The 26,538-nt window shown below is 45.3% G+C and overlaps 1 protein-coding gene across 1 annotated transcript in view; it reads right to left on the bottom strand.

Annotated features, from left to right (window-relative positions):
• Positions 1 to 12,667: 12,667 nt before the first annotated feature.
• The window catches only part of KIF24 (kinesin family member 24), a 29,928-nt gene continuing 16,057 nt past the window's right edge, over positions 12,668 to 26,538 (bottom strand). Inside the window, exons 7-12 of the mRNA XM_050943540.1 lie at positions 25,372 to 25,477; positions 22,683 to 22,754; positions 21,904 to 22,013; positions 18,578 to 21,061; positions 17,450 to 17,543; positions 12,668 to 13,903 (exon numbers count right to left, since the gene is read on the bottom strand). Of these exons, the coding sequence (XP_050799497.1) occupies positions 13,763 to 13,903; positions 17,450 to 17,543; positions 18,578 to 21,061; positions 21,904 to 22,013; positions 22,683 to 22,754; positions 25,372 to 25,477 (3,007 nt within the window). The 3' untranslated portion in view covers positions 12,668 to 13,762. The remainder of the gene's footprint in view (positions 13,904 to 17,449; positions 17,544 to 18,577; positions 21,062 to 21,903; positions 22,014 to 22,682; positions 22,755 to 25,371; positions 25,478 to 26,538) is intronic.

The following is a 26,538-nucleotide window of genomic DNA, read 5'->3' as shown; positions in this document are numbered from 1 at the left end:
TTCCCAGTGTCCCGTTTCTCTCTTGCGCTCTGGTTTCAGTAGAGAAGGAGAACTCCTGTTTCAATTGGGAGGAGAGGTTTAATCATAATCAGGCCCATCTAGTAGGTCCTCCAAACCCAGGCAGTTCCTGCCATGCTGATGCTCCATGCTTGTATTGTGTCTATTTGACAGAGCTGGACACAACTTGCAAGGAACTATCAGAACAGTTTTTAAAATGTCACTGTTACAGAGACTCTCACTTGTGTGTGTTATTTGCTCCTTCCTTCTGAAAGTTGAATTTTTCCCCATGAAAAATCTCTGTCTAGGAAGGAACCCCCCTCAGAAAGGGCATGAAATGCATTGCCAGAGATGCATAGCCTACTTTAATCACACCTCCTTTTATGCAAATTCACCTCCTTATGGTTCTGTCTGAGCACATTTTTTTTTTTTAAGTCTTCTTGGAGAGCAAATATGTCAGCACTTGTTTGAGTATCCAAGCACAAACTAACCTGCTGTGGCTCCGATTTATCCTGGAGCTGATAGCTGCTTCATGCTAACTCACACAGCCGTTTCAATATCACTTTCCAGCTGGTGAGACAAGCTATGGAGACACTTACCAGTGGGCATATACAGAGCCAGCCTGCTTCAGGTTGTTAAACAAAAATTGTCACGGAAGACCCCAACCAATGTCTTCCCCAGCCAGCTGGTCCTAAATTACGTAGCAGGGTCTCTGAATTCTGTAGTACTTGGTGCAGCAGGGTGGAAATTCTCTGGCATCTTCACTTTTACCTTAAGGGTGGACTGTATTTATACAAGTTAATACAGTCAGTGCAATAGGCCAGTACTTATTGCTCATCTCAGGAAGTTTGGGACTGGCATAAGCACATCTGGGGGATTTTTTTTCTAAAACAATCAGCAGCAAAATGATCAATGTGACACACTTCAGTTGACATCTTTAGATTTCAGAATTAACCCGTTTAAATTAATGGGGCAGTTTGCAGCCTACAGAGATATTGTCTGAGGCAGAGAACAATGAAAACATGGAAGCAACCCAACTGCGAGGGCTAGAAACAGTAACTTTAAAAAACAAAAAAAACATTCAGGTTTTGAAGCACAACTCTGAGGCAAGAAACAGAGTCCACAGCCCAGAAATTCACAGGGCCCTGGCTGTCTCCCCCTGCTGGTAGAGAATGAGAAACCAATGGTAGGTGAACAACATGCCACACTTACATCTACACACCTTTTCCCTGGGTTGTATTTTTCTCAACTAATATTGGTATGAAAGGTCCCCGAGGAATATTTGCCCATTGTCGTGTCCAGGTGAATATCCTCCGAAAGCAGATCTGTTTCAGAGAGGCCAGTGTAGGACAGTTCAAAGCAGCAGTTTGGCCCTAAGAGGGGTCTGTTGCCTGTTCTCTGTGTAGTAGGGACCAATCTCCTTGGGAATAGGTTGGCTACAGTATTCAGCAGGGGGTTAAACTAATAACTGAAGAGGAGGATAAAAAGAGGGAAGATATGAGCACTCATTTAGCACAAAATGGAGATGCTGAGAACAAAATTAGTCAAGAAACCAAAGGCCCTGAAGAGATGAAATTCCTGAATTGCCTGCACACGAATGCTAGGAGCCTGGGTAACAGGAATAGGAAGTGCTTGTTTATGAGCATAAATGAGATTAGACATAAAGCTACTGGGATGATTTACACAACTGGAATATTAGTGGTTAACCTATTTAGGAAGGACCAAATGGGCAAAAGGGAAGGGATCACTTTGTCCAAAAGGGATGTACCTGTTTCCGAGTCACTGATAACTCAAGAAAATGATCTTGAATGTCTATGGATCAATGTGCTAACAGCTAAAGCACAAGCTGGGGTAGTAGTTGTTTCCTACAGACTACAACTCACACTAGGGAATAAGATGGCTGCTTCCTTAGCCAATGTGTAGGGGAAAAAAAAACCTGTGAGTTCTTCGAGTACTTGCTCATATCGATTCCAATTAGGTGTGCGCACGCTGCGTGCACGTTCGTCGGAAGATTTTTACCCTAGCAACACTCAGTGGGTCGGCTTGGTCGCCCCCTGGAGTGGCACCATTATGGCGCCTGATATATACCCCTGCCGACCCAACGGCCCTTCAGTTCCTTCTTACCGCCCGTGACGGTCGTTGGAACTGTGGAGCGCGGCTTTGCTGATCTCCACGTCCCTAGCGACTCGTAGTTCTTTGCTGTTTATTGTGTGTATAGTTCGAGTTCTTGTAGTTATAGTTAGTATTAGTTAGTTAGTGTATATAGTTTAAGGGGGAATCGGGGATTAGCCCCTTTCCTCCACCTCGGTATGGGCCCATGGCCAAGGCACCAGGATTCAAACCATGCTCAGCGTGCCAAAAGCCGATGCCAATAGGGGATCCCCACGACTCCTGCCTCAAGTGCCTAGGGGAATCCCACCTTACCGATAAGTGCCGCATCTGCAAGTCGTTTAAACCAAGGAGCGGGACGTGCAATTGAAACAGCTCCTCATGGAGTCGGCACTTAGTCCTGCAGTGTCGGTACCGAGCGCCCAACAGACTGCTTCTGTAAGGAGCGCCCCCTTGGCCCCGGACCGCTCCAGTACCGAGGAGCCCCGGCACCGACCCTTACCAGCACCGACATCTGCTCGGCACCGCTCCCTGTCCCCAAGACCCAGGAAGCAACATGGCGCTCCAGCTGCGTCAGCCCCACAGAAGGAGTGCTCTTCGAAGACGGTTTATCCGGCACCATCATCTGCCGTAGCACCATCGACTGTGGCACCGCCGACTGCGGCTCCACCGAGCGCGGCACCGTCGATTCCGGTCCCATAAGGGCCATTGAGTCCGGTGCCTGACAGCTCCCTGGCTCATGCTGTGGTTGAGCTTGCCCTCCCTTCTACACCAGAGACCTTCTCCACGGCAAGGGAGCTCATCGCCATGACGGAGTCGACACAGCCTCAACCCCCGGCACTGCCGGTGTGAGTCATACAATCCATCGGGAAACTGGCCCTAGTAAGGCCACCTTCCGTTGGTCCAGTGGACGTTGTTCAAGATCACGGTCTCACAGATGCTCTCGATCACGCCGTTCCAGCTCCTGGCGCTGCTCGCAGTCCCGGCACCGCTCTCCATCGTGGTAATGATCGCACTCGCGGCACCGTTTGACATCTCATTCACCGGCCAGATACTCCCAGTACCGATCTGACTCACGGCACCGCTCTCGGCATCGTGTATCCCGCTGTCGCTCCAGACGAAGGGACTCGAGATCCCGGTCGACCTCTCGGCACCGCTGCGGTAGAAAGTCCCGGTCTCACTCACGGTACCGTTCTAGCTCCTGGTACCACTCCCCGGTACCGCCCCGGGATCGAGCATCCAGAACAGTGGCGCCCTCCCAGGGTCTATCGGCATCGCCGTGGCCATCGAGACACACATCAGTGTCATCGCAGGCTGGTAGCGCTTCCTATCCTCAGGAGCTTGACTCTGACGTCCCCAGCCATATATTTCCAGAGAGCCAGAGCCACGAGCAAGGGCCTCATCACTGGTCCTTTTGGACACTGTGGGCATACCACCAAGCCCAAGGTGCTCCATCAGTGGCTCCACGGTCAGCCCCATCAGAACACCAGGTACCAGAGGCGACAGTAAGCCACCCCCGCCCCTATGGGCACGGATGAGGCTCCGATACCATCTGCAGACACCTAGGTTCCACCTGACGCAGATGACACTCCTCAAGTACAGGAGCCCCCACAGGACCCCCTGGTCCCGGGCCTCTCCTCCTCGCCTGACGAGGCTGTGGCGGGAACATCCTCCTCAGGCCCTCCACCAATTGATCTCAGGGCCCATCAAGACCTTTTGAGACAAGTGGCTCAGAATATGAACTTACGGGTGGAGGAGGTCCCTGAAATAGAGGACCCTGTCGTGGACATCCTATCGGCTGATGCACCTGCTAGAGTGGCTCTTCCGTTTATCTGCACTATACAGGCTAATGCAGACACCATTTGGCAATCCCCAGCCTCGATTCCACCTACAGCAAGGAGAGTAGAGAGAAAATATATGTCCCCTCAAAGGGGTATGAATATCTCTACATTCACCCACCTCCTTGCTCTTTAGTGGTGCCATCGGTGAACGAAAGGGAGCGTCATGGCCAGCAAGCCCCGGCTCCTAAGTCAAAGGAGGCTAGGCGCACGGACCTCCTAGGCCGCAAAATATACTCGGCCGGGGGCCTCCAACTTAGGGTGGCAAACCAACAAGCCCTCCTAAGTAGATATAACTTTAACACGTGGGTGTCCTTGGGGAAGTTTACAGAGCCTCTTCCCCAGGAGTCCCGTCAAGAATTTACCCTCCTACCTGAGCAGGGTAGAAAGGTAGCAAGAACCTCCCTGCAAGCCTCTCTGGATGCAGCACACTCTGCAGCCAGAACTCTGACGTCAGGAGTGACGATGAGGCGTGTCTCCTGGCTCCAGATATCAGGCCTTCCCCCGAATTACAACAAACTATTCAGGATTTGCCCTTCGAAGGCCAGGGCCTCTTCTCAAATAAGACTGATCCCAGATTGCAAAGTCTGAAGGACAATCGCGTTATGCGCTCGCTGGGTATGCACAAGCCAGTGACCCAATGCAGGACCTTTCGGCCCCAGCCACACCGTCCTTATGCCCCGCCTAGGCCGCGACAGGACTTTAGCAGAAGACGTGGTAGAGGGAATTGTTGGAGGCAGTCTAGCCCTCAAGGAGGCCAAAATCAGGTGCCCCCTAAACCACCAGCGGGGCCCAAGCAGAACTTTTGATGGGACGCCCGAAGGCGGCCTACCAGTTGCTCTACCAGATCCTTCTCCTCCCTTTTTCAACTGCTTCTCCCAATTCCTCCCTGCCTGGTCCCAGCTAACTTCAGATCGTTGGGTCCTGCGCACGGTGGAAGTGAGAAACCACCTCTAGTTCGTTTCAACCCCGCCTTCCCGCCTTCCCACCTTCCCTCTCCGTTCCTCTTCAGGGACCCCTCTCACAAGCAATTCCTCTTACAAGAGGTCCAGTCACTCCTAGCCATGGGAGCCATAGAGGAGGTGCCAAAAGACATGAGGGGCAAGGGGTTTTATTCTCGCTACTTCCTAATCCCCAAGGCAAAGGGAGGTCTACAACCGATCCTAGACCTGCGAGAACTCAACAAATTCATGATAAAGCTGAAGTTCCGCATGGTAACTCTGGGGACCATTATCCCGTCCCTGGATCCGGGAGACTGGTATGCCGCCCTCGATGTGAAGGACGCATATTTCCACATCGCAATTTACCCACCACAGAGATGGTACCTCCGTTTTGTGGTCAACCATCAACACTTTCAGTTCACTGTACTTCCGTCTGGCCTTTCTATGGCGCTGCGTGTGTTCACAAAATGCGTGGCTGTAGTCGCCGCCTTCCTCCGGCGTCGTCGGGTACACGTCTTCCCGTATCTCGACGATTGGCTCATTCGAGGGACTTCCCAGTTACAAGTGTCGCAGCACCTGCGCATCATCAAAGACCTCTGCGGGAGCCTAGGCCTGATGATCAACACAGAGAAGTCTACTCTGACACCTACGCAGAGAATAGACTTCATCGGAGTGGTTCTGGACTCCAATCTGGCCAGAGCCTGCCTCCCGCAGTCGCGTTTTCAAGCAATGGCTTCAATTATTCGAGGCCTTCAAACCTTCCCGACGACGTCGGTGCGCACCTGCCTCAGCCTAGTAGGTCACATGGCCTCCTGCACCTTCATGACCAAGCACGCGAGGCCACGCCTCCATCCCTTCCAAGCCTGTCGTGCTTCAATATACCAACCCTGCAGAGACAGCCTGGACTTGGTGCTCACTATTCCCTGGAAGGTTCTGGGCTCCCTAACCTGGTGGCTAAACCCCACTCTAGTCTGTGCAGGGATGCCATTCCACCCACTGCAACCCTCGATGGCCCTAACCACGGACGTGTCATCTCTGGGTTGGGGTGCCCACCTCGAGGGCCTTCGCACTCAAGGCCTCTGGTCGCCCCAAGAACTGGCCTTACACATCAATGTGCAGGAGCTGAGAGCAGTCCGTCTAGCGTGCCAGGTGTTTCGAGACTATCTCCAAGGCCGTTGTGTATCAGTGTTCGTGGACAACATAATGGCCATGTTTTACATAAACAAGCAGGGCGGAGCACGCTCCTCCCTCCTTTGTCAAGAAGCTGTCCACCTCTGGGACTTTTGCATAGCCCACTCCATCGATTTGGTAGCGTCTTTTCTCCCAGGAGTCCAGAACACTCTGGCGGATCACCTCAGCAGATCCTTCTTGTCTCGCGAGTGGTCAATTCATCCAGACAGCATCCATTCTGTTTTCCAGAAGTGGGGGTTTCCCCACATAGACCTTTTTGCCTCCCGAGAGAATAGGAAATGCCATGTGTTCTGCTCCTTCCAGGGATGCTCCACAGGCTCCCTCTCAGACGCATTCCTGATCCCGTGGAAGAGGCACCTACTATATGCCTTCCCACCGTTTCCGCTCATTCACAGAGTCCTACTCAAGCTCCGCAGAGACAGCGCCCACCTGATCCTGATTGCTCCAGCGTGGCCGAGGCAGCCCTGGTACACCATGTTGTTCAACCTCTCAGTGGCAGACCTGATTCCCCTGCCACTCTGGCCAGATCTCATAACACAAGACTTCAGCAGGCTTCACCATCCGGACCTGCAGTCTCTTCATCTTGCAGCATGGTTGCTGCATGGTTGAGCCAGTCTGAGTTGCGTTGCTCTGCCTTGGTCCAACAGGTGCTCTTGGGCAGTAGGAAGCCTTCCACTAGGATGACATGTCTGGCCAAATGGAAGCGTTTCTGCTGCTGGTGCACTCAGCGTAACTCAGTCCCCGGGCAGGTGTCCGATCCTACTGTCCTAGACTACCTCTGGTCCCTGAAAGAACAGGGCCTAGCGGTCTCTTCCATAAAGGTGCATCTGGCAGCCATCTCTGCCTTCCACCCAGGAGGAAATGGCCGATCAATCTTCTCTCACTCCATAGTTTCAAGGTTCCTCAAGGGATTGGAACGTTTGTACTCTCAAGTCAGACGCCCAACCCCTACCTGGGATCTCAACCTGGTGCTAGCCAAGCTTATCTGTGCTCCTTTCGAACCACTGGCCATCTGCTCGCTGCTGTACCTTTCCTGGAAGACAGCCTTCCTCGTCGCTGTTACTTTGGCAAGACAAGTATCTGAGCTTTGGGCCTTGACAGCGGACCCCCCGTATACGGTATTTCATAAGGACAAGATACAGCTGCGACCACACCCCTCCTTCCTCCCTAAGGTGGTGTCCGCCTTTCATGTCAAGCAAGACATCTTCCTCCCAGTCTTTTTCCCAAAGCCGCACTCATCGCGTCGGGAACAACAGCTGCACACCCTAGACGTTCGCAGGGCTCTCGCCTTTTGTATCGAGAGAACAAAACCCTTCCGAAGGTCACCTCAGCTCTTCATAGCTGTGGCAGACCGGATGAAAGGCCTACCGGTTTCATCCCAACAAATTTCATCTTGGGTAACATCCTGCATCCATACATGCTATGATTTGGCTCACGTTCTGGCTAGCCACCTCACTGCCCATTCTACTCGAGCTCAAGCTTCATTTGCCGCCTTCCTGGCCCATGTTCCCATCCAGGAAATATGTCAGGCAGCTACCTGGTCATCGATTCCCACCTTTGCCTCACATTACGCATTGGTTCAAGAGTCCAGAGATGATGTAGCCTTTGGCTCAGCAGTTTTGCATTCTGCACCATCTCACTCCGACCCCACCGCCTAGGTAAGGCTTGGGAATCACCTAACTGGAATGGATATGAGCAAGCATTTGAAGAAGAAAAGATGGTTACTCACCTTTGTAACTGTTGTTCTTCGAGATGTGTTGCTCATATCTATTCCAAACCCGCCCTCCTTCCCCTCTGTCGGAGTAGCCAGCAGGAAGGAACTGAAGGGCTGTTGGGTCGGCAGGGGTATATATCCGGCGCCATAACGGCGCCACTCCAGGGGGCGACCCAGATGACCCACTGAGTGTTGCTAGGGTAAAAATCTTCCGACGAACGTGCACGCGCGACGCGCACCCCTAATTGGAATGGATATGAGCAACACATCTCAAAGAACAACAGTTACAAAGGTGAGTAACCATCTTATCATGAGGGGCTTCAGAGTGACATGCTGGAGTTCTCATACTGCCAGGCCTAAAGCAGCCTTGGAATTTCTAAACATTATATCAGTTTCCTAACTCAAAAAGTGTTACAGGCAACGCAGGGGAGTTATAGATTAGAGCTTGTCTAAACAGAGGCATAATCTCAGAAGTAAAGGTTAATGGTAGCTTAGGTACAAGTAATCATGATTTGATCACATTTATAATATTCAAGCAGAATAAAGTCCAGACTAGTAATTATACATACTTGATGCTTTAATCAGGCTAATTTCACAAAGATGAAAACAATTAGGAGCCAAATCAGCTGCCGGGAATAATTTAATCAGAAAAATGCAAATGATCATTGGGAATCATTTATTTATGAATGAGATGCCCCAAAAGCCATAATCTAGGGAAAAGGCAGTGGTGGTTAAATTATGTTATGTAAAACAAATGGTAGAAAGGGGAAGTGGAGAGCAATGAATATAAATCAGAAGTTAGGAACTGTAGCAAATTGATAAAGGAAGCTAAGGGACACAAGGAGAAATGTATGGCCAGCAGCGGTAAGAACAATGAGCTTTTAAAATACATTAGGAACAAAAAATACTGAGTGGTATTTAGTCAATTACTAGATGGAAATGGTAGAATTATCAATAATAAGGCAGAGGTGTTCAATAAATATTTCTGTTCTGTATTTGGGGAAAAAGACGATTCAGTCTCATATGGCGATAACTCTTTCCATTCCACTAGTATGTTAAACGGAAGCTATTAAAGTTAGATATTTTTCAATCAGCAGGTCCAGATAATTTACATCCAAGCGTGTTAAAAGAGGATGCTGGCTGGGGAGCTTGCTGAACAATTAATGTTGATTTTTCTGAGGAAGAACTGGGGAAGTTCCAGAAGACTAGAAGAAAACTAATGTTGTGCCAATTTTTAAAAAGGGAAAATGGGATGATGCAGGAATTATAGATCTGTCATGGATCCCTGGCAAGATAATGGAGTGGCTGATCTGGGATTTAATAATGAACTAAAGGAGGATATTGTAATTCATACAAATCAAGATGGGTTTATGGAAAACAGAGCCTGTCAAACTATCTTTTTTTGGTGAGCGTATACATTTGATTGACAAAAAGATCATGTTGATGTAATATACTTAGACTTCTGTAGGGCATTTGACATATTGCTCCAAGATATATACCTATCTCATAGAGCTGGAAGGGAACTTTCAAGATCATCAAGTCCAGCCCCCTGCCTTCATTAGCAGGACCAAGTACTGACTTTTGCCCCAGATCCCTAAGTGGCCCCCTCAAGGATTGAACTCACAACCCTGGGTTTAGCAGGCCAATGTTCAAACCACTGAGCTATCCCTCCTCCCAAGGATGTTTAGTGATATGTTTGCCATGGTACTAAGCAGGGGTGAGTTCTCTGTATACAAAACCCTGAACCATGTTTTTGAAGTTGTTTAATGTTGGACACTATGACAGAATACACTCCTGTATTTACACCTTACTCACTATTATTTTGATTAAAAACCAAAAATGATATAAAATGAACAGGGCACATATTAAACTGATAGCTCTCAACGTGCAGCTGTAAATGGGGAATTCTCTAGCGGATCTGCTCCAATGGGGTTCCACAGGGATTGGTTCTGGCGCCCACAATTCAAGAAGGGTGTTGATAAATTGCAGAGGGTTCAGAGAAGAGCCATGAGAATGATTAAAGGATTAGAAAACCTGCCTTACAGTGATTGAGATCTTTGGGTCTATCAGTTTAGCTTAACAAAGAGAAGGTTAAAGCGTGACTTGTTTATAGTCTAGAAGTATCTGCCTGGGGAACAAATATTTAATAACGAGCTCTTCAGTCTGGCAGAGAAAGGTCTAACACCAACCAATGGCTGGAAGTTGAAGCTAGACAAATTCAGATGGGAAATAAGGTGAACATTTTTAATAATTAACTAACTGACACTCACTCTGCCTCAGCGTCCTCCGTTTGTCCCCGGAGCGCACAGGCACCAGGCTGCCAGTGCCAGCCTATCCTGGCACTTGTTACACCAGGGTCCATTTTTAAACTTCAAAACCTGCTTCTATTCTTTTTTCTGCCACAGGTTTCTGGTGTGGTCAGTCATCTCTCCCTGTCACTGTGCTCATTGTAACAGTGCAAGACCCTCTGATGGGAGGTGCTGCAGGCTGCAACTTATTTTTAAAAAAATTAAAATGATCAGTCATGGCCAAGTTACTGGCATGATGCTTCTGAACCAAGATGTCAATGGAAGTGCTGGGCTTGTGTGTGGGGACGTGGTGTTTATACTTCTGCCCCGTTGAGTGGTATCTTTTACAATCTAACTTGGATTAGAGCTCAAAAATACATTTAATTGTGGACAAAGTGTACAAGAGCCTTTTGTGGTCAATAGAATTTTAATTTAAATACAGTAAGTTTAAGCAACACAAGAGTCGGCCATGCACACTAGCATCCACTCACTGCACTCAAATTCAAAAGTGAATTCATGTTAGTTCTTAGTTTACGTGATTTTACATGGTCAGGCTCTTCATACAACCAGGTTGGTTTATAAACAGTACACACCCCATTTATCAACCTGAAATGAAAACCATCTCGCTCAGACTTCACTGTAACAGATAGCAAGCGCATACCTGTAAAGGACGCCAACTTGCACACGAATTAAAGTAACAGACCTGAAAGACTGGAGGGGAGAAATATTGTTAGTGCATTCGACAGCAGCTTGTTTAGTCAATATTACTGTTTCCTCTCTATACTCAGAATCAAATTCTCCAAACAAGTGGGCCTGTAATACATGATTGCTGTGCTTAACGTTAATGCGTGCAAGTGTTTCCAGGCTTGGTGCCTTCGTTTCTTCTCCTGTATATGAGAGTCTCTTACACAGTAACAAGCGAGAAAACCATTAAGTAGAAAATTGGACTGTGCCACCACATCTCAAGGACACATGTAGTACCTGATAGGAGTTAACTCCTTTTTAAAAAGTGGCTAGATTTCAAGTTTTTGGGTGCCCTTTTAACTTAAAATGTACAGGGAGACTCACGCTCTGCTCAGTGAACTCTCCTTGTGAAATGGGTTTGCTAGGCTGAACTGTGTCAGTTCTAATCCCTTTCATACAGCACTGAAGATTGAGACAGAACATTTAAGGCTTCCATGGTGGTTCAGCTGAGGTGCAGCAACCCTGTATCCAAACTGACTCCCACCTCCTGGACGGATGGCTGGGTCGCTCATCCATATTGTCACTGGTACAGTCTGGAAAACTGGTGAGATAAGATCAATGGATTTGTCATGCAACCGGTGTCACAAATGGGTCTTCTCCAGCCACCCGCTTAGAAATGGCCATTTAAAATAACCCCGTAGGAATGTGTTTAACCCTTCTCCTGGTGAACTTTCAGGCTTTTGCTTTGCTGAACCTTTCTTTAAAATTCTTCTCCCTGGTATGTGGAGGCTTTATTACTCAACTGTGCCTGCCTGCGTGCCTTTGGGGCCCCGCTGCTACCCAAATTTAAAGACACCAAGTCCTGCCACTTGCTTCTAGTCTTCACCTTGGCAGGTGCTCATTTCCTGTTCCGTATATAAGCATCTGCCCAGAGGAACCCTCTCCTCTTCCTGTGACCGCTGCACACACTCCCCTCCCACTTCCTTTCCCCAGCTCCTGCCTAACCTCCGTGCTATCCACAGCACTCCACCACCAAGCTTTGTCTTCCGCAAACATGCTAAGAAATTGCTATGGACATTATTGTAAAATGTCAGTATCTACCTGCTTGCAGGCCTGGAACATTCCATGATTGACTGTCTGGTGTATCTTGGCCCCTCTCTGAGCACTCCGGACCCACAAGGGATGGAGGGGAGGGGAAGGGGCTTTCCAACAATCATGTATTTGAAAGGAAAATTCCCAAAGAAACTCAGTGTCACTTCTCCTCTTACCATTCAGTAATTAGAACCACCCACCCCGCCTAGGGACTAGTGTAACGACATCCATGTTCCTCCATGTTTTTCTTCTTGACTACTGACTATCAAACATGTCTGCCTTGGTACATTCCAAGGTGTCATGCTTAAAGGATATAAGACAGGTACTTTTTCTCTCCATGTCTGAATGCTTCATTTCCCTGAGGAGTGAAAGCTGCTTTCTAAGAAGCAAAGGCAACCTGGCTGGCTTCCTGGAGCTGCTGGTTTCAACTGTGACTTGATGCTGGCTTGTCATCTGAATACATGAAAAACCTTAACTCCTCACATCTTGGAATAAATCCTCTCTGTTTCCCAGAGATAAGCCAGTTGGTTGCAAGAGGCAGACCTGACAACAAAGGAAGTCAGAGAACTTTGAAAGATCACTTCTGAATGTAAGGTTGCTTTGCATATTTCTTGCCTTAGAAATCTGTTCCTGAGCATTTGTTTTATATGTAAAGTTTCTAGGAGCATTGGCACAGGGATGTTACCTTTGCAAGACCCCAAGCCACTGGCTAACACTGTAGGTCTGTCTAGCTGAAAGGTTACTTACTGCTGCCTGTCACAAGCCCAGGCTACAGTGCAGTTATGGTTGCAGACTGGAAATTCAGATTCTCAGAACAGATTTTAAAATGTGTTCAGTTTCTGGAGTACATGATCTGAGCTGCACATTCTTCAAGGTCACTTATGGCTTAAGCTGGTATACTCCTTTGTGGAGCAAACATGGGACATAAGAGACATGTCCAATGCATCTGTGGAGGGATCCAGTTGATGGCTCTGAGGTGTGAGATTCAGCAGCCAACTTCAGGAACTAGTGAGGCTAATGAGTGTCTAAACCCAAACACAACAAGCTGGTGATATTTTGCAGCTGGCTCTGAGGGGGAAAATCAGTTCTGCAGTTTGATCTGACTGGGAGAACTGTACTATTGCATACGCTGCAGCACTAGACAGACCCACAGCCATCCCACCTGCCACTAGGCCAAGATTCTCTGATTAACTGTCACCAATGTAAAATCAATACAGGCAGCAGCATATGAATTTTCAGTGCAAGTTCTCTTGCACATGAGCCTTCTAATAAGTCATTTATTGTCCACTTAAAGCATTCTATACTGGGTCTGCAATGTTAGTATAAGGCACAGAATGACTGTAGCTACCTCCTTGGTTCTTCTGAAAGTATACACCAGTCTGGCTCTAACTAGACTTGCATTAAACACCTGCCTGGTTATTTTATTCCAGCAAACAGCTGTTCCCCTCCATTTCCTCACTCGCTTTTTAAAACAGTTCTTGTAAGTCTGGAATATTTCTTTTCACAGACTTCTCTGGTTTCAGAGTGTTTTCTTGGCTGCGTCAGTTTCTCAGCAGCACACAAGTGCCTTTAACGAGAGGAGCGAGTACGAAAACCACAGCCGGGGACTCCTGCTGTTTGCATGGTGCATTTAAAGGCTACAGAATTATTGCTTCAGAGCATATGATTTCCTATTATAAAGGTGGACCTGGGACTAGAGCGCCCCTGGCTTCAAACCAGATCTATAAAGATTTCTCATTTACTTAAATTTCTCTCAGCCATTATCTAAAATATATGTTAATCGTAAACACCAAACTTTACACTAACCACCTCCCTTGCTGCAGGGGAACCTAACCCCCATAGGTGGGGAAATAGTGAGCATTTGTTGCCGTAACTAGTCTGTGAGGGATGAATGCAATCTGAAGCGGACTAAGGTGTTGTAGTTCTTTGCAGGGTAGCGTCAGTCTCGGGACAGGCTAAATAGAGCTGCAGTTGGGCTCGCATGCTTTGGATACACTTTGATTTCAGCATCAGGATTTCGTCCAGTCTGGTCACATAATTTTCAAAATCCTAGAGTGGAAGACAAATCAGTAAAATTAATGCTGGACGGTGGAGGATGGGGCGAAGGGGGAATAACTAGCACGCACAGCCTGAGGCATGAGGAAAAGAGCTGCTCTTCTGAAGCAGTAAATACAAGTACGTATTGCATTCTACTTCCATTGTCATCAGAGCACTCAATGTTCTCTTGTTAAAGGCCTGACCTTGAAAAACAGCACAGCTCTTTTTGCAAGAGTCTCGGGACCCCGGCTACTGGGGCTAACTGGTTTATTTACACTCTGCCTCCCTACCGATCCCCCTGTACTCTTGTCTTCCAGTGATGTTAGTGCTGGCAACGGGGGCTGGACCATACGTCAGGATGGTAACAGGCCTACATAACGATGGTATTTATTGGGTGCCAGATACAGTAGTAAGAAAAGCACGTTTGAAATGGGCTCTGCTCTTGCCATTCTCCAGTTCAGCTGTCCCACCCTCTTCTCTCCAATCTACAGGAAAGCTGCAGTGCAAGCCCCTTCCTGTCCATGCACCTCAGGCCTGACCTGGTGGGAATCAGCACTGGGACAGCCTCCACTTCCCATTCAAGTCCTAGGCCCCCCTCACTTGGGCCGGTCCATGTGATTTTTTGGGAGGGCAGGGAAGGTGGTGGGGATAGGCTGGTGCTATTGATACCTGTATACTAAGAACTGAACGGAGTCCGTTAGCTCTCACGGTAGGAATTTGTGGTTTTGGTAAGGAAGCTCTGATTCAATCCCAACATACATTTAAATGTAGGAACTGCCGTCAGCAATTGGTTACAGAGCACAATCACTAGAATCAGTCGAACTGTGTGTTATGCAGTTTGGATGCTCTGCAACGTGTTAGAAGGGGATTTGTGTTTCTAGATGATTATTGTATTAGGGATTATTAGTTGGTGTTTTATTATGGACAGAACACTGCCTGTGTCAATCTCTGTATTGGAAGGCTGTATCTGTGTCTTCCATGTACTTCCTAAGCTACCTTCAGGACCCAAGCCCAAGGGAAGAGAGATTAAGGGGGCAATAGGTGGGCTATTCTAGGAGCACCCCAAAGCCTGTTTTTCAGGGTAACATACCAATGCCACAGAAAGACTCTTTCCTGCCCATAGGGAGCAGGTGAATATATTTTCCAAGTCCTTTCCAGTGAATGATAGAAATTCAGGAGGAAAAACTGAACTATTCAAAAAAGGAGAGCAGCCTCTGGCTAAACAAATGGAGTACTGGGATGGCACTTGTCGAGCCCCTTACTGAACATCCCTGGTAGGTTATTCAGTAAAGAAGCACCAGTGCTGGCAGCTGGAAAGCTTGGTAGACTTGCCACATGGTGGTTCCCCTTCTGAATTTTCTGAGGCAAGAGTCCCTACAGCCACACTTGGAGTTTGAAGCTGTTCGGAATGAAAATGCCTTTGACCATAGATGATGCAGAAGGGGAGCTTAGCGTCAGTGATACAGACACTCAGCTGAAAAGGCAGCAAGACTGCGATCTGGGAAATGTGAAGTAAAACAATTCTGGGTTGAGAGGAGCAGAGGGCCTTGTTACAAAACCAGCTGAGAACCGTGTGCTTTTACAAGCAATAGAAGAGGATAACCCGAGAGCACTGGCTGGTAATGGTGCACATGGGGCTGTGCAGATGCCTGCACAAGGTAATGGGACTAAAACCCAAGGTGCGGATTGTGACAGTTATTCAATTTCCTGTGATACCCTGGACAAAACTGACTGAATTAAGTTAAACCGTATTGAAGTAAGTCTAAGTATTGTCGGAGTTCATTGTATTACAAATGCAAAGGAGTATGGATTATTGTGGGAGTGTATGGAACTTCTTCAGGAGGAAGACAAGATTCATGCAATCTCTGGGAAGTGCTGTGAGCTTCAAAAGACTATGATGAACAATGCAGCAGACAGGACTGATCTTTTGGGACAATCTTTGAGAAGTGGAATTCCTAGGAAGTACTAAGGAGAAGGGGATTGCAGACTTCCCCCTATGGACTCAAGCTTCGCAGGGATGGAGGGGGTGGGGGTTGCTGCTGCTCACCTGTTACATTAGGGAAGTTCAAAGACAAACTGTATAACTAATAAGTGTGCTTGTTCTGAGCGAAAGCTGTGATGAACCTGTGACCACAGAAAACCCCCTGGGTGGAGCTTGGAGGACTGATCACTACCTTGAATCCTGGTTGCAGGCGGGGTGATCTCTGGTAAGCTTATTAGCATACATGCAGGTTCTTTTATTGTTTTAATATCTTTTCTCTGTAATGCTTTTACCCTAAGGATCAATGTGTTTTTGTAGAATGAGCTGGGTGGTAACTTACCTGTGGTCAATTACACTGTTTACTCTCTCTGAGGAGAGAAGTGAAGCAGGCCTGCTTTGGGAGTCTGTCTTTTGCTGGGGATATCACACCATACTCTGGGAACTGTGCTGCCTGGAAATACCCTTATCTGGAGGAAGAGACACATGGGTCTCCACCCCAGAGAGGGGATAGGAGAGGAGCCCGGAGTGGGAACCCTGCCTGGACCCTAAAGGGGGATACAGGGGCAGTTGCCCTGAACTGTGACAAGGATATTCTAAGGCAGTGGCTCTCAGCCTTTCCAGACTACTGTATCCCTTTCAGGAGTCTGATCTGTCTTGCATTACCTCCAAGTTTCACCTCACTTAAAAGCTACCTGCTTACAAAATCAGACAAACATACCAAAGTGCCACAGCACAATATTACTGGAAAATTGCTGACTTCCTCATTTTTGCCACATAATTATAAATCAGTTGGAATATAAATATTGTATTTACATTTCAGTCTATAGTGCAGTATAAACAAATCATTGCCTGTATGAAATATTAGTTGGTACTGACTTCACTAATGCTTTTTATGTAGCCTGTTGTAAAACCAGGCAAATCTCTAGATGAGTTGCTGTGGCCCCTGGAAGACCTCTGCGTACCCCCAGGAGCACATGTGCTCTGGTTGAGAGCCACTGTCCTAAGAAATCCGCAGTGTGACTGAGGGAAGCAAGCCAGAGCTGCGGTGATGTAGCAGGGCACAGTAGAAAGAACTGAGAGAGCGAGGCCTTGCTGACTAGGAATCAGCAGATCTGTGGTGGGACAGGTAAGGGAATCCCAGGTGAGAGATTGATGTGTGAGGACATTTTATTAACGTCTATGTACAGGGAGACATCATGTTTCTGTACTACTGACTGTCATTTAACCCACACTGCAGTGACAAAAGCTTCCTGCGGGACGTGAATGCTGTGATATCCCTGGAGACTGGTGTGAGATAAGAAAAAGATGTTTTAAATTAAAGTGTTTGTAGTCAGCATGTCATTCTCAAATCTCTAGCCAAGTAACTGGCAGAGTGGAGGTCAGCCAAAGCACAAGAAGTCTTGGAACTGAGCAGTCTCCTATTAATCTAACTCGGGGCTCAGATAAAGGTAGGCTCCAAAAAAGGGGAGAGACTGAGAACAGGACTTGATGGTAGGATGTCACTAATTCAGATTAATGCTCTTTAGGATTCTTACAGAAGTTCAGTGAGCACTGAAGTCATCATTTGAAACACTTACTGCTGCCGACATCTGATTTATCAAGGTCTCTTCCTTAAAACACAGGGATGCCATTTCATCCAGCTGCTCTCGATGGGCTTGGATCACAACCTGCCTAATTAACATAACAAAAAAATAATGATGGTTACATAGCCCTCCGTTCCACCTGTAACGATTATTAGTGGGCTCTGACAAACTTCTAAGGAGAGGAAATTCCACAGATGGAGGGCTTCAGGTGGGAAGGCCCTGCCACTGAACATATTCCAGACAAGATCTTCATGTCGTGTACACTGATGTCACTCCACTGACTTCAGTGGCCTATGCCAATTTACATCAGCTGAAGAGCTGGCCTGGGGTATTTAAACGGGCTTTAACTGCAAGCACTTCTCAGCTGGTCTTTGCTGTGATGATGGGGTACAAGAAAAGAAAAGTCTTCAACACCTTGAACTGAGTCTAGAAGTAAACACGAAGCCAGTGCAGAGACCTTAGCACAGAAGCTATGTATTTATGCTGGACCACACCACACAGAAGGTTGACCAGCTACCTTCTGCACCCCAGCTACCACCTGAGCCCCAAGGACAATGGTCTAGCCATGGATGACTAAGTGGGGAATGGCCCACAGCTTCTTGGCTAGTCAGTGATGGCACAGTGGCCCATAATGCCTCTTACCAGCTGGAATCCCAGGTGCAAAAATGCTGCCCAATAGGACCTTGAGACTGTGAACCATGTTGGTGAAAGTCAGGCACACGACCTTCAATAGACAGTGCAGACACCTCTATTAATTCCTCTAGGTGCTTCTCTCTGCCAGCCAGCACTGCTTCTGTCTGAAATGGGTTGAGTCACAGCCAGGTCATCTGGATCCATGTCTGTTAGTAAAAGCTAGACATTGCCCTCCCATTATCTATCTTGAATGTAGGTGTCTGATTTCACTATCTGGTTAGCTGGACTGGCTGTTTCATATTTGTTTCTGAATGGATGCAGTAGTTATCTAACTACTTCTCTATATATTTGACTACAAAAAAGTGTGCTTGTGTGTGTGTTTGTATAGTACATATAGCACTACATAAAACATTGAAGCAAACGTACAATGTGTTTGTTCAGTGTTTCTAGTTCACACAACAGAAGATAGTGTAGTAGATACAAACTTACTGTGCCTTTCCCAGGGCTTCTCTGTGCCGGTTTGATGTTTCTGACGTATCAATCTGGGTGCTAATGATGGATGGATTTGGGTGAGTGTTTTGATTTGCTAATGATCTGATCTCTTTGGTAACGGATCTTGAATCCTGTTGTGCAGCATCAAAACAGTCTTGTGTAAAAATACTTTGTATCAGTTTATTCTTAAGCAGCCCTATTTCCTCACCACTGAATGACAACTTGAATGTATCTTCAGAATGGTTCAAGTCCTTGCTCCTGAATTCTGACCTGGGCTGCAGTGGGCTGCTTTCTCTAGAGGGGGATGAAGTTGTACCCTCCACTCTTCCTGCATTCAGAATGGATGGTGCACATGAAAAATAACCCTTTTCAGGCAAATCAACATGTACAGTCTGAGATGCGGGCCCCACATTGGGTCCTTTACCCAGGCTAGATTTTTCTGGGCCGCTCAGCAGGCTACCAGTGGTATTCTCAGTATCAGCATCATACTGCCTGCTGTTATCCAGGTATTCTCTGCACTTTAAGTTATGAAGAAACAATTCATCTTCATTCTCTCCACAAGGGTTTTTGACTCTGACAGATGCTGATGCTTTTGTCAAGTCTTCATCTCGGACAAATAAACCATTAATAGAACTTGGATGTGTGTTCCATGGAGATGAACCTCCAGAGCTACAAGAAGGCTTTGCATCACAAGAGGACTGTGAGAGCCACTTGTTCTCAGTTTGTGGGGAGTGCTGCAGAGTGGACTTCCTTTCACTGTGGTCCATTTGTTCACCCAGCTCTGGCATGCTGCCTGTTGGTGAGGCTTTATTTCTAAGAAACTGCCTGGCCTCTCCCTCTAACCTTTTGCTGGGGCTAGTGTTTTTTCTTTCCAACATCTGTTTCACTTGGAGAGCCTTTTCCTGATCAGAAAGGATGTTCTCTGGATCAGCTGCCTCCTCACTGTCAAGGAGAGACATTGTCAGAGGGGCCATCAGCTCAGAAGTGAATTCTGATGAAGTATTAAAAGCTCCACAGGGGCTAGTTCCATTTTTTAGTTTCTTCCCTTCTAAGTTTCCTGCAACTGGAGCTTGTCCGTCTTTGATGGATTCTTCCCTTTGTGCATGTGGAAGGCTGATCTTGTTGCATTTTGTAGTCCCTGAATCCAATGCGTGGGGAACATGTGGACTTTGTGTCCCCTTTTCTGGGAACGTGGAGCTTTCACCGGGATAAACTAGAGGTCTGTATTCAGATTTGTATTGTTTATGATCAGCTGGTAAATCCTTGCTGTTTTTCCAGTTACTGACAAGTTCTTCCCGCAAGCAATAAGGTTTTTCTGCAGTATTATTGTTCACAGAAGAATCAATAGTGAAGTCATCCTCTGTGCTCCAGTCAGACTGAGTCTTGCTGCTTTCTCCATCTCTAATGGGCTCCCCCGGTTCTGGAAATGCAAAGCCCTTCCCATAATCCCAGCTGTCAGTAAGTTCATGCTCGTGTGTGTGTGTTGCATGTTCAAAAAATAAACCCTGTCTCTCTTGGCCTTTCTCCTCCTCACTTTCTTGTTCTCTCCGATGAAGGAAAAATGAAAGTTGGCTGCTCTCACTGGTGTTTCTTTTAACTTTCCTTTGGTTGGATATAGGTGAGAAAGAGTCTTCACTAAAATCACTGTCGTCCAGGTCTTCCAGCAGCACCCCCTCTTTGCATTGTGAGTCCGTGGGAGGAAGGGTCCGGTCTTGTTTAACTCCAGTTTCCTGGGGCTTGTATTGGGCTAAAAACCTCTCAAGTGGTTGATAGTTCAACTTCTGCTGTAGAATAGGTGGCTGCTGAAACTGCTGGTGGTAAAGGCGCAAATGTTGTTCTCTTTCTTTCTGATGTGGAGGGAGATTTGCCCAGGTTTCAATGCACTGTTTGGTAAAAACATTTGCAGAGCACTGACTGCTGTCTGATGGGTGATTTCCATCTCCAAAGGAAAAGCCATTTCTGGAAATGAGCTGCTTTTGTACAGGTTGCACAGTCTGTACTTTCAGGCATCTGACAGGTTGTTTATCTTGAATACAATTATCTCCTTGCCCACTCTCTCTTGTCTCTGGGACTGCAGTTGTAGCGACAACAAAATCTTTTGCAGTATGATGCTTCTCAGACGGCAGTGTCAGATCATCAGTCTTTTTCTTCATGGGATGCCCTATCTTTAGCATTCCTTTAATGGGACTGGTGTGATTGAGCCATGGTGAGCTTGGATTTCCTTTGTGGGCATGACCCTTGGCTCCTTTTGGGGTAGAGGAAAAAGGGACATTGGTTGGATGGAACACTGACGGGGATGCCTTTATTCTCAAAGAACTTAAAGGATGATGAAGTCCTAGTTTTACTTTCTTTGGAGAGCTCTTATCTCCCATGTGCGTGGAAGGAGAGTTTTGGATCCGTTTTGGAGATACATTTCCAGCTATCCGATGTCTGTTTGTGACAGGGGTACAACATTTAATCCCTTTCTTCAGTTCTTTTACCCTGTAAATAAGGATTGTGCATTAGAAAAATTAAATGCTTTCAAATAATTTACAGTCTCATTAGAGCAAACTAATACTTTGGTACATTAAATATTGACTTCAATGTCACAGTTTGGATTTTAATCATTGGCTAATCCATGGAGGCATCAGATCACCTGCTGCAGAAATACAGTTACTTCTATGGAGGTTTGCAGCAGCTGTTTCAATGGGGAACAATACACAACAGTTTAAATTAGGAAGTGAACAATACCTCTGACCAATTTAAACTAAAGGAAATTGTATCTACTTCTCCCCTCCTCCAAATTCCTCCTGAAGACCCACATCCATCTTGATGTCTATAGGAAATTAACGAACTAACAACATGGCTTTTGGTCATGGCTGATATCAAGAACATTTTTGATTGTCTCTTTTATCTTTCTCCTCCACCCTTTTCTGTGTTGCTTGTGTTCTGAGTCCTTGCCCCGAAGAGTTCACAATCCATCTTCCTCTGGGTATGGACAGCATCTAACATATTCTGGGAAGTACCATAATACAAACAACACTAGAGTTTGTCAAGGATGTTGGGGTTATCAACCTTACTGTTACGAGGAGTACCATGAGGTTCTGAATCACTGCAAACTGTTAGGACCTAAATTACATATCATCTGAAAGAAGAATTTAAAAGACCCAGAGCATTAAGTGCCTCAATATAATAGTGCAGCAGATGAAGATTACATTTATGCGCTGTAAGTTGCATTTTTTGCTCTTTGCCCTGTGAACTCACCAGTTGATGCAATCTAAATTTTTTCATCCCAAACTATTACTCCTTTTTGACTCTCAACATGGAAAATTTAAGTCACCTACCTGTCAGCATATCTTAACGTGTTCAGGGTATGTTCTGTAGCTATGTGGCTAGGTGACACATTAGCTATCATACACGTCTTAGAATTTCCAATGAAAGAATCTTTTAGTACCTTGGAGGAGGAGGAAAAATATAGCTTAACATTCTTAGCAACTAATGTATTTCTTTTAAACAATCCAGTTAAACAGTTTAGAACTAAGTGTCCCTCTCTTCTCCCACCTAAACAACTTATCTCCGCGATTTTTTATGTAAAATTTAAAATGAATTCAAGTGTTGAATCTGTCCTTTAAACAAGCCCATTTTCTTACTGGGCACCCCAAAAGTGCTGGTGTGTTTGGGAGAATAAAGCATATGTTACAATTAGAGTAACCTAATACTGATTAAAGCTTGCCTGATAGTCTAGTGATTACATTCTTTGCGGTACTATCTCTTTAAGTGGTTGTCCACCATATGAATATCTCAGAACAATTGGTCTACAAGATTCTCCATATAGAACTTCACATAGGAGTAAAATAACTTTATCCTGAAGTTTAGTAAACTCTCCAACACACCATTCTCTGGGGACTAACTGTTTATAGCTTTTGCTGTCAGCTGGTATTAACCCTATGAATGCTGATGTTTCCTCTATGATCAGAATGCATGCTTGGGAAGCTATGCAAGTGTCCAGTCTCCAAAGGGTTAACAATATACAGTCACCAAATCATGGCTTATTTCATTTTATTACTATCATTTCGACTCTGTTCAGTGCAGTGTCAGTCACTGGCTTGGTTTTTGGTTTTACCTGAGTTAATTTGCTTTGCCGGAAAGGAGTATGAGCATGTTCCTGATCCAGAGCCCGAATACATTCCTTTAACTAAAAAGGAGAGCAAGAGAAAAAAATGTATCAGTCACACTAGAAAAAGGAGAGACACCTGCACCCAAAACTATGAGAGGTCACTATTTCCCCTATCACCCTTATATCCTTAGACTATGCTTCCTTACAAGGAGTGGGGAAGGCTATCAGCTTCCAGAGACCCACAGTTAAACATATGCACAATAACACTTGCAGTCTTAAAGCCTGACTATTTCACCATCCATAACAAAAGAATCTCTTTGGTAGATTAATAATGGACACACACAAAACATTAGGGCTTCACTTTCAACACGGAGAGTGGGATTTAGCTATAGAGCTCCCATTAAAATCAATGGGACTTGAGCAGTTAAATGGAAGTGAGCCTTCCTGAAAAAGATACCTATGATCTATTTTCTTGTTAATAATTATCAGCAAGAACAGCACGTCATCTTGGAGACACATCTGCCTCTTGATTTATTCGTTGCCTATTAAAAGACTGACATTTTCCAATGTCCCTCTCTTTTTACCATGTGTCTTCACCAGCACAAATAGAAGTGTGTCACAATCCATACCAGACTCTGATGCTTTCTACAACGGAGGAAATGGACTGTGGGCCCATTGAGGCAAGCCATTACTAGTGAGAGTACTAGCAGTGAGAGGAGAAAATATCTTGAGATAGATTACAGTACTGGGTAGTAACTCTAGCTTGAGACAGACATTGCATTCTTAATGAGACACCATCCACTTCAAATCACATTTTTTTCTGAATGTATTTTAATTATTGTTAGAAATTACACCTAAGGGGACTCTAACTGAAAGAGATTCTCTCTCCATTTTAGGGTTTTATACTGCTGATCATAAGTATCTGAGCACCTTCCACATGAAATCAATAGCAACAAAGTCTCTAGTGAATGTCATAAATTTTAAAGCCCAAAGTGACCATTATGATAGTCTAGTCTGAGCTACTAACAACATCGGCCAGAGAACCTCATCAATAATTTTTGCACTGAGCCCATAAACTTCTGTTTGAGCTATAGCAGATCTTTTAAAAATATATCCAGCCTTGATTTAAAGAGTTCAAGTGATGGAGAATCTGCCACAGCAGATTCCAATGTTGTTCCAATGGTGAATTACTCTTAAAATTCTATGGTATTTCTCCCTTTTTGGGGTAAAAACTCTGCTTGGGGTAGGGTTCAATGGTAGACCCCTGTGATTGCACCTTGAGGGGAGATTAGAGAAGAAAAAGTTTCTCTTTTCAATTTATTCACAAAGTACTTTGTAATGCACCTGTAGTCAGTTTCACTGTCTTGCATAGTCAATTTTGTGTGGGTTATTCACACAGCAAGAAGTGAAAAAAAATTCCAACTCTAAAACAACAGAAGTTGGTAGAGAGACTCATGGGCGGGCTTTACTCCTTTTAACAGGAAAATACTTTAAACTCTCAAACTCACTAATATCAAGTTGACTCTCTCTCTTTAAACACTTGTTTCAATGAGCTTATAAATGTCTTCATAATATTTCTTTTCAGCATGAAAAGTCTCATGCTTTTTCCCTGGCCTGAAGGAAAACTTTCTGGAAAGTATGATTAAAAATTCATCCAGATTTTTTGGAATTACAGTAGAACCTAAGAGTTACAAACACCTCGGGAATTGAGATTGTTTGTAACTCTGTACAAAACATTATGGTTGATCTTTCAAAAGTTTAGAACTGAACATGGACTTAACACAACTTTGAAACTTTATTATGGAGAAGAAAAATGCTGCTTTCTTTTTTTTTTTTAAGTAGTTTATGTTTAACACAGTACTATACTGTATTTGCCTTTTTTCTTTTGTCTCTGCTGCTGCCTGATTGGGTGCTTCTGGTTCCAAATGAGGTACATGGTTGACTGGTCAGTTCGTAACTCTGAAGTTCTACTGTATGAGAACAGAGACAATCGGGAATGGTTTTCCTCCCACTTTTCAGAGGCATAATTGTGCATTCCGATAACAAAATAAAAGGTGTTGTACACAAATATTACAATAGGTTCCACCACATAAAAATCACACAGCAGTGTGAAATTTAAACTATTTACCTGCATATATGACTTAAGTGGATGGAGATAAGGTTGTTGTAGGAAACTTGGATCTAAATTGCCGGATTTCTGTGTCCTGTAATAGTTTTTTGTGGTACACTAATGGACAACAATGGTTTCAACCATTTGTTCTGGGGTATTAGAATGTGTTTATATGCACAAAATTAGAGTTGAGATTATCACTATAATAATAATAAATACTCTCCAATTCTAGAGGGCCTTTCAGTAGTGGATCTTAGTGTTTTCACAAACTTGCATTAAGCCTCACAGATAGAGAGCCTGAATTTACTATAGAAAAGATGGCATAGACTTACTATAAAATATCTGACTTTTCAGTGCTCTGTTTATCTGGCTGTAGAAATATATTTAGAAAGTTGTTTTTCCTCACAAAGCCTTTTTCTTCTAATCTGATTCATGACTAGAGAGCAATTTAATTGTCAGCATTTAGCATTGTGTATTTTCCATTGGGATCCATCCACATGTTACTTCCTTTTTTACTGTCAGTCTAAGAACCAACCTAAAGAACAATAATTACAAAAATCTTCCCTACAAATGTGAGTAACCTACAGCTAAAAGGCTTTGGTTTATTTCTGCTCCTTCCATTTTTGTTTGTTTGTCTGAGTCTCTGGCATCAGCTGCCCTCTCGCTGCCAGCCAAGTCAATGAAAGAGATCCTAGAAAAAACAAAAGATGCTTTTACTTTAGCTTCTTTTTTAAAGCTGATAGCAGCAACGCACGATACCATCAGCAGAAAGATGAAACATTACTACCATAAAACAGGGTGAAATACCCACTGCAAGTGTCTCAGAGGCATCACAGTAATGAAATACCAGCAGCTACTGGAACAGAGTCAGAGCATTCTGGCACTGTAACAGACAGTCATAACAGGAAGTCTAATTACTTGTGATGAGTGCTCCATGGTTTAATGGAACAGCTATTTCAAGTGTAACACATTCCCATCTCTAGATGATCACAATGCCAGTAATTTGAGAGAGAACACAGATTACTTAAAAAAGAATAACTTTTTGGGTCTCCTTCCAGCTAAGACAGATGTTTCATTCCAGTGTTGTCTGTCCTAACCAAATAGAAATGCAGTGCAGTTTATAAAGCAAATTAAAGAGAAGTAACTGATGCACTGAATTTTCAGATGGTTTCAGAGCCACGTTCCTGCTGCTCTTTCTTCCCTCAAGATCTCCATTTGTTCTCATACTCTTCCCTAACTTTCCTCTTTGGCTGTTAGCTATTCTACCAATATGTAATTTCTCCCTCCCTCTTCCTCTTTTTCCACAATATCCCCAACCTCTCCAATCACCTGCATCCCTCCCAGCTTCATCAGTCCGTCAGTAACTAAAACCTGGCACACCTACATAACCACATATCCTTCTTTCTGTAATCTTATGCACTCTTCCGCCCTCCTCCTTCCCCCACCCTCCCAATTAGTTGTTGCTCAGACTTGCTCTCTTGTCTTACATTTAGAATAAGCTCTTTGGGATAAAGATTGTATCTTACTTGTTTGGAAGGTGCCTATCACATTTTTAGACATGCAAAATAATAATAAGCAGGTGACCATCTTTTCTCTGACTAGGTGGGAAGGATATCCAGTTACTGCTGCAACCAATGGCCATTCAGTAAGGGCCTCTGGTACTGGGTCACTGTTCCACACAGCCCAGGAGCTCAGCAAACGCACCTTCAAATCACAGCTTCCATCCTGACTGTCCTTGCACTTGACTTCTTC

Source organism: Gopherus flavomarginatus, chromosome 3, assembly GCF_025201925.1.
Source record: "Gopherus flavomarginatus isolate rGopFla2 chromosome 3, rGopFla2.mat.asm, whole genome shotgun sequence".
NCBI lineage: Eukaryota > Metazoa > Chordata > Testudines > Testudinidae > Gopherus > Gopherus flavomarginatus.
The sequence above is the reverse complement of the archived record's forward strand: the minus strand, read 5'-3'. Positions and strand labels throughout refer to the sequence as shown.